This window comes from Galeopterus variegatus, unplaced genomic scaffold (assembly GCF_000696425.1).
Source record: "Galeopterus variegatus unplaced genomic scaffold, G_variegatus-3.0.2 Scaffold5548, whole genome shotgun sequence".
NCBI lineage: Eukaryota > Metazoa > Chordata > Mammalia > Dermoptera > Cynocephalidae > Galeopterus > Galeopterus variegatus.
This window is the reverse complement of record NW_007731659.1, coordinates 72745-81227: the sequence shown is the minus strand read 5'-3', so window position 1 is coordinate 81227 and position 8483 is coordinate 72745. Positions and strand designations below refer to the sequence as shown.

Genomic DNA, 8483 nt, shown 5'->3' with positions numbered 1-8483 from the left:
TGTAGAACTTCTCTCTGTTCCGTGCGCTCTGGCCCTGGCTGCTGGATCATGCAGTGGCGGCCCCACAGGGTATGTGTTTTCTGCCAAGTCTCCGCCACCCTATCCGGACGTTTCCTCGTTCTGTGCACACTAGGTGGGGCTGTTGGACCTTGCACAGGCGGCCCGCAGGGTGTGTGTTTTCTGCCGAGTCTCCGCCTCCTTACCTGGCCACCTCCCCACTCTGTGCGCTCAGTACTAGGCTGGGGTGTGTCTTCTGCAACCCTCGTCTATCAGCCGGGACTTCAAGCCCCTGCTCGGCACTGCCCCGCCCAGGAAGACTTTCAGGTTTCTGCTAGGCGCAGGCTGCCGGTCACTCTGGGTGCCTTTGTAGCACTGAATAGGGCTTTCTCTGGACTTCTCACCTTCTTCCTGGTATTGTGGTTATTTGTGTATTTGCCTTATCTCCCACACCAGGGCGTGAGCTCCTCGGGGGAGGAGCCCACAGCACACAGTTCCTCTTTGAATCCCCCTGGCACGGACTGACTCCGGCACCCACCTGCAGTCAGCTCTCCTGCAGGTTCAAGCGAGCTCGGGAGTGCTCCGGCCACACCTCTCCCAACCAGAAATCGGTTAGGGGTTCTTCTGAACTGATAGCCACAGAGATGGTATCTGCCTCCCGGAAACAGGAAGTTTACCTGGGGCCGGAGTCCAGGGTGTGGTGGAGTGACAATCGGGCCGGCCTCCTCTTCCCTGCCCTCCCAACGCTGGCCGGGGCTCCTTACACCACCAGCCCAGCCAGAGATCCGCGGGGGGAGTAGGATGGGAGGCCGGTCCACAGGCCCCGGGAGGCCCCGCGCCGGGGCAAGCAAGTGGCGAGGCTCAGTGAGGAGCTGCACCGAGCGGGGAGGGCAGTCCTGGCCGAGCCGGCCGACTCCGCCCCCACCTGAGAAAATGGAGGAAGCCCTGGTGCTGGTGACTGGCCTGGTGTGGCAGGCGGAAGCCGGACGGGCATCTGCCCCGCTTGCAGGGCTGGGCTGGGGTCACTCACAGAGCTGGGCCGGCCAGGCGGCTTCCTCTCCATTTCCGCATCGTTGCCGTGGTCGTCCTTGGCCGCTGCCGCCTTGGGCTGCTCACTTGGTCCCGTGGTGCGGCTCGGGCACTCTCAGGAATCTTCTTTTGTGTCAGCCCTAAACCTCGAATCTGTAGTTGCTTTTTTATCATTGTAAATTAGTTGATCATCGACTTATTCATTTTTTGTTGCTCTTGGAAATGCAAATAGCACTCTGGCAGCACAGCGCACACTTCTCAGGCTCGCGCTGTTTTCTGGTGCCCCCGCTCCAGACCCGTCACCATCTTGGTCTCGAATTTTAGGTATTCTAACAGATGGGATCTGTGACTTATCTTACAAGTGCTTTTAATTCTTCTTGTCCTTTAAAACTACACTACATAAAATCACAGATCTTATTCTGGGCTAGTTTGTGAAAAACAGGCAAAAATGTGTTTTAAAAAAGAATTAAAACTATATTACAATAAACAAATAACGTAATTCTCTTCACATCATTAAAAAAAGCATTTCTGCTGTAATGTAACACATACATTACTAGGAAACTGTAAATACTGTAAAACTGTGGATTTATAAATAATAAGATGAGTCTTCCGGTCAAGAAGTTGGAATAGACAGTCCCCAGCATCACCCTCTTTCACAAATCAACCAATTTACAACTATAAAAAAGCAACAACAGCCAAGCTGGGGCCACTAGAGGTCAGGGGAAAAGGAGACCTACGGAGTGCATGAAGGTGGGAGAAGCCATGATGAGAGAAAGAAAAAACCACTCTAACTGTTTCGAGCCCCAGCCGCATTCAGGCTGGAGCTGCTGAGCACACAGAGCAGGAACCAGCAAAAGCTGCAGCTGTGCCCTTCAGATGAAGTTGCTTGGAGGTGGAAGGGGAGAAGAGGGCCATGGTGACCCCCAGGCCAGCAAGACCACTAATAGGGTTCTCATGGACTGAGGAGCCACAACAACTGAAAGAAAGGAGCCACTCACAGGCCAGTGAGTCATCACAAGGGACCGGCACATGGCCCACCCCATGGGAAGTGTTTGCAGCACAGGTAGTGGGGGAGACAGGCCCACTGGGGGAACACGGGCACAGCAAGGACAGCCAATCTGCCCCCCAATCAGCACAGGACCACTCGGTGGACACTGGTGAGGAATGTAGAACTGCAGGGGGTGCAGTTTGCTGAAAAGACTCAGGCCCAGACCAGAGTGTCTAGACAACCCAGATGTACTAGATCTCTCAAGAGCAGTAAGTACCTATGAAGTCAACCATTAAAACCTGAGTTGCATGAAAAGTCTTCCCTAGGGAATCAGCAGCAAAGCAGCAATTTAGCTCAACCACACAGCTCAAGTATTGGTCCCTGCATGAAGTTCCCCCATTTTAGAAGTAAGCAAAGAAAAACAAATTAGTTACAGCACAGAGTTTGAGTGGTGGGAAAAGCAAATAATCCAACACAGAACTGAAAGAAAAAATAAAGTACCCACAACCAGAGACAAAGTTTGACATTAACTAATAAAGGTCTCATTTCACCAAAGAACACCTATAACACCTAGAAGGACCAGAAGTCCCCTGTGCTACCAAGCCATAAAGCAGGGAGGGCTGGGGGCCTCAGCAATGCCCCCTGATATCTGCAACTAATCCCAAGGGTGTGAGAATGAAGGCCTTGGCCATGCCCCCTGACACATGCAGCCAGCCCAGCAGGGACCACTGAGCCACCACAGGAAGTGCCCCAGGCTCTCTCAGCCAGGGCGGTGGAGAGCCATGGGCCTTGGCCATGCCCCACCACCACACGCACAGCCATCCCAGCTACAACCACCAAGCCACCTCAGGATGAACCCCCGGCTCTCCTAGGTCAGGGCGGTGGGGGAACTTGGGCTTTAGTAACGCCTCCTCAATTCATGCAGCCAAACCAGCTACAATCCCCAAGCTGCTGAAGGAAGCACCCTAGGCTCTCCCAAGCCAGAGCAGTATAGGACCTTGGGCCTCAGCCCCACCACCCTCGACACCCACAGTCAGCCCAGCGGCAACCACCAAGCCGCTGTGAGAAAAGCCTGGGACACTCCTGAGCTGGGGCACTGGGGGGCCAAGGGCCTCAGCCACCCACTCTGGCACCTGCAGCCAGCCCAGCGGCGACCACCGAGCCGCCACAGGAAGCACCCGGGCTCTCCCAAGCCGTGGCAGTGGGGGGCTGAGGGTCTCGGCCATGCCCCTCCAACATGTGCAACCAGCCCAGCAACAACCACCAAGCCACAGCAAGAAGGGCCCTGGGTTCCCGAGCTGGGATGGCAGGGGGCGAGGGCTTTTGCCACACCCTTGACATCTGCACCCAGCCCAGCAATGACCAAGCCACCGCTGGAAGCCCCCCACCCCCAGTCTCCCCTGTGGGAATGAAGGGTGTGCCACAGGCCTCAATCCCACCCCTCCTCCTTCCTCCTTCTTCCAGCCCATTTCCTTCCCCTCTCACCCTCCCCCTCCCCCTCAACTGCTCCGCAACAACATCCTAGAATGCAAAAAATAATATTAATAAAATTACACTTTCTTTAAAAAAATAAATAAAATTTTAAAAATAATAAGATGTATGAAAAAAACAGGGTTGGAACAACCACTAAAAATGTATGCACATTCGTAAACAGAGGGTGAACAAAACAATAACAATAATGAAAATGATACCAGCACAATTAAATTAATACAGGATTTCCACTAACAGTCACTGTCAGATGATACGTTTCATCCTTAAAGCCTGAGACAGCTTTTCCTTCTTCACGATAAAGGCGATACAACTTCCAAGACAGATCAGTTTTATCAAAACTAAATGTTAGATATAGGAAAATGCTGATTCCATCAATGAGTTATGTTAACACAGTAGGGGAAACACCTTTGCAGCTTTTCCATCCACACCCACAGCTTCTACATAGCACCGTAGAAAGCAAAGCAGTTCATGAATCCTCTAACCTGCCACTTCTTTCACTAAAAGAAGGTACTGCAGAATTTTCAGCTACTTTCTTAAAATATCCATACCTTCTCTGTAGTTGTGATCACTTCTTTGTTCAGCCCAGAACATCAACATGCTGGGGGAAAACCGCACGTGAATTAGCAATGCAATTTCCACTTTACATTGCTATTTTCTCTCTCTGTCTGACGGTGCATGAGCCAACTAACATTAAAGAAAACATACTGTAGGAAAGCAAACTGTATGAGAAAAGCCCATTTTCAAATAGAAACCCAAAACTCATTGAATTTAATTCTTGCAGGATGAAACTTTGTACAGTCTCATTTTTTGCTCATTTTATCAGTAGTTTCTATTTCTTCTGATGCATTTTTTTTTATTATCTTCATGGACTTAGGAAAACTCAAGTTTCTCTAGACTGAGACAAGCTTCTCTGACTTGTCCACTTTGGCATACATCAAAATTCAGATTGACTTTTTTTACAGGAATCTGAAGCACATGAAAAGCAACAATCAGGCTGTGAGTTCAAAGGCCTTGCAATCATGTGTGGCATATAAGATAATTTGCAGAGTCCTGGATAGTCTTAGAATTAACAATTAAAAGTTTTTTAATTTCTTGGACATTTTAAACTTGTATTCCAACATTAGATTCATATCATAGTACTCATGTTAAAATTAAATCAAAGATCACTCTAGGTTCAGCACCCTACATAATCGTCATCCATTTGTCAGACACTGTTCTTTGCTGGGACGTCCCTGTATAAATTCCCTACCCCATTCTGACACTATGTTACTTAAGAGTAGCATTCCAGAACTTGATCTATGTTTAGCCTGACCTCCAGGAAGCCTTTGGGTGAAAAGCCATGTGTATATCACATGCAAAATTACCCCAAGAGTCCTGTGTTGGCAACCATTTGAGGTCATGGTGCCACTAATGCAGCAGCAGCAAGACGAGCTGCACATGACAAGTGTGGGAAAGCTGTCAGGGGCTTCCTCCCCATCCACATCCTCATCTAACGCCCCCGAAGGGCACTTTCATGCCTGCAGGACATTCCTGTACCAGGATATGTCTAGACGACCTCACATCATTTGAAAATGTATATTCAGGGGAAAAAGGCAAACTATGTTTTATTAGATTAAATTGAAGCACGGAGACATTTTTAACATGTGAAAAGCTGATACTGACTTCCATTTATGCTGGGAGAAAAAATAAGCAGTGTACAGAGACAAATTTACACAAAACCTAACAGCCAAAGTGTGTACAAATTTGGTAAGAACATCTCAGAAGTGACCAAAAATAATTCTCCATTATTATAGTGCCACCTTGAATGCTAATGCTGTGTAACCTCTAAACAAACTGTAAAATATTGTTTGATAGTCTGAATTCAGATAAATATGAATTCTTTAAATGCAAAATCGGGGTGTGTTTGTGTGCATGAACATGTGTGTTTTGGTTCTTTTGTGCATCAAAGTATCACAGGTCAGGAGGATCTAGTTTACAACATCCTTTCAGTTCTCAAACCTTTAAATTTGTTCCTTTTACATTTTAATTTTTTATTTTTAAATAATTCCAGACTTAGAGAAATGTTATAAGATTACCAGAAAATTTTCCATTTTCCCTTAACCTAGATTCCTCAAATGTTAACACTTCAAAAGGGATGCTCTTTTACCCCTAATTACTTCAGGTCAAATTTCTTAAAAGCCAGGACATTCTTTTACATTATTAAATACAAATATCAAGATCAGGAATTAACATTCATTGTCAGAATGCAATTACTTAGTTTATAAACTTTATTCAGATTTTTCCAATTGTCCCAATAATATCCTTAATAACAGAAGAAAATCCTGATCATGAGTTGCATTCAGTTTTTTTGTGGTTTTTTTTTTTTTGGGGGGGGGGCGTTTGGCAGCTGGCTGATATGGGAATCCAAATCCTTGACCTTGGTGTTATAACACACACTCTAACCAACTGAGCCAACCAACCAGCCCCTATATTTGGTTTTCATGACTCTCCAAGACTCCTTTAATCTGGAACATATCCTAATTTTTTTTTTCTTTCATGACACTGACATTTATGAGTAATTCCTTTATTTGGGTTTGTCTGATGTTTCCTCAAGATAAGGTTCATGTTGTGCTTTTTTGGCAAGAGTACCAGAGAAGTGATACTGTACACTTCTCAGTGCATCCTATCAGGAGGCATATGACATCAATTTATCCCTTTACTGGTGATACGGACTTTGATCACTTGGTTAAAGTGATATCAGATAGGTTTCTCAAGTGTAAAATTACGTTTTTTTTACGTGTGTAATTAACAATTAGCTGATGGGGACATACTTTAAAACTATGTCAATATCCTATTAGTATTAATCTTTTACCCATTAGTTTTAACATAGATTTTTTATTCCCCACTTTCCAGAAGTTTCTAAGTAAATTTAACATTAAGCTTCTTTTATCTTATCTAATCTCTGCCTTGACAAGCAAATGCTACAGCCAGTGTCTACGCTGTTCCTAGTCCTTCGAAGCACAGCTAAGATCTCTGGAATACACTTAACCAAGTTCTAGGTCAAGACCACAAAAGGAAATCAGATTAATCTTTTTTGTATATAAAAATGATAGCGTGCCCTTGAATGATTTCATGCTGGCAGTTGAGAGCTGTATAGCATTCCTTGTCTCCAGTGCTCAGGAAACAATGATCCACTATTGTTACAAATATATTTATATTAAAATTCCTATATTTCACAGTTTAAAGAGCTCACTTGGAAAAGTAATATAGATCCAGTAGCAATAATGTAAACACTTCTTAAGCATTTTTCTTTAAAATATTTCAAATGTTATCTTTTTTTTTTCCAGTAAAGACCCCTCTGCCCCACAAATTTTTCATCCCCCCCCTTTTATTCATCCGCTCCCTCCCCCTTTAAAGCTTTTTTCTCCCCTACTCAAGACCTTATATCCTAGACTGGAAGAAGTCTGGTGCAATTGTTAAAAGGTGGAGGGATGAAGGAGTGCTCTTCTAGTCCTAAGTTCTATACCACTGTCCTTACCTGCTGTGGAAAACAGGTGCGGACTGAGTGCTCTGTGTAACCAAAAGATGGCCCTTCAAACACAGCTGTTGGGAGCTTCAGAACTTCCTTCAGAAACTGGTCAAACTTGCTAAATATCATTAAGCCATTGGAATCTGACATCTGGGAGAAAACATCTATGAGAACAAAACCAAATAAAGTCAAACTATAAAGAAATATCAGCTGTTTATAAATGGCTCTATGTCATTTGCATACCAGTTAAAAGTATCATTGAAAAGTACTACAAATTTACTATGATTTTTAGTTAAATATTAAGACTGTTCTCATTCTTATTAACATTGTATGGTTACTTTGCTGATGAGGCCCCTCTCTCCCACTCACTTAACATCTACCTAAACATCAAATCAAATAACCATTTATGTATGTCTACCTACTCTTTTAGAGAGTACATAACTGGGTAATACATAAATTTTAATTTATGTATACTTCACTTTGTTCCAAGAAGAATGTGTAGCAGCATACCTTTATCTCTTAGTATCTATACAAGTGTTATATAAGACATACGCATGCTTGAGAGTATGAACATTAGCATATAGTTAAAGGGTTAAGGAAGAAATTGTATTATATTTATATATTCATACTTTTTTTTTTTTTTTTTTTTGTCCTTTTTGAGACCGGCTGCACCGCGCTCAGCCAGTGAGCGCTGTGAGCGCACAGGTCATCCCTATATAGGATCCGAACCTGCGGCAGGAGCGCTGCTGCGCTTCCAGCGCTGCACTCTCCCGAGTGCGCCACAGGCTCGGCCCTATATATTCATACATTAATGATGCAATGTATACCCGTGAAGGAATAAATTTGAAGGGAGCTAGCATGTGTTTAAAATATTCTATTTAGTGAGTTCCAAACCAGGATAAAAAGAACCCATATAAATTTTACTCTCCCGAGTGCGCCACAGGCTCGGCCCTATATATTCATACATTAATGATGCAATGTATACCCGTGAAGGAATAAATTTGAAGGGAGCTAGCGTGTGTTTAAAATATTCTATTTAGTGAGTTCCAAACCAGGATAAAAAGAACCCATATAAATTTTTCTATCCCAAGATACTTTGATATTACAATACCCTATTTTTACATAAAGTTGGGCCAACCAGATAGGAAAGAAGTTTCTAGTAATACTACTGTTTGTTTATCTTCTTGCAGAGAGTTCCTATGTCCAGTTATTCCTCTCTTCTCACCCATAATTGGGGAGGAAAAAAAATAAATAAGCAGGAGCTGAAAACAACTTGACACAGAAATGTGACCTAAGCTTTTTTGCAAAAAATTGAGCTTCCTCACAAATTATTGAGTTAAAAATGAACAAAAAAGAATTTCCTGGGCCGGCCCGGGGGCGCACTGCTACAGTGCGCCGCTTGGGAGCGTGGCAGTGCTCCCGCCGAGGGTTCGGATCCCACATACAGACCGGTTCCCGCTCACTGGCTGA

At 44.5% G+C, this 8483-nt stretch overlaps 1 protein-coding gene across 1 annotated transcript in view; it reads right to left on the bottom strand.

Annotated features, from left to right (window-relative positions):
* The window catches only part of LOC103605019 (dystrobrevin beta-like), a 74540-nt gene that overhangs the window by 9968 nt on the left and 56089 nt on the right, over nt 1-8483 (bottom strand). Inside the window, exon 5 of the mRNA XM_008589600.1 lies at nt 7023-7177. Coding sequence (XP_008587822.1) covers nt 7023-7177 — 155 coding nt within the window. The remainder of the gene's footprint in view (nt 1-7022; nt 7178-8483) is intronic.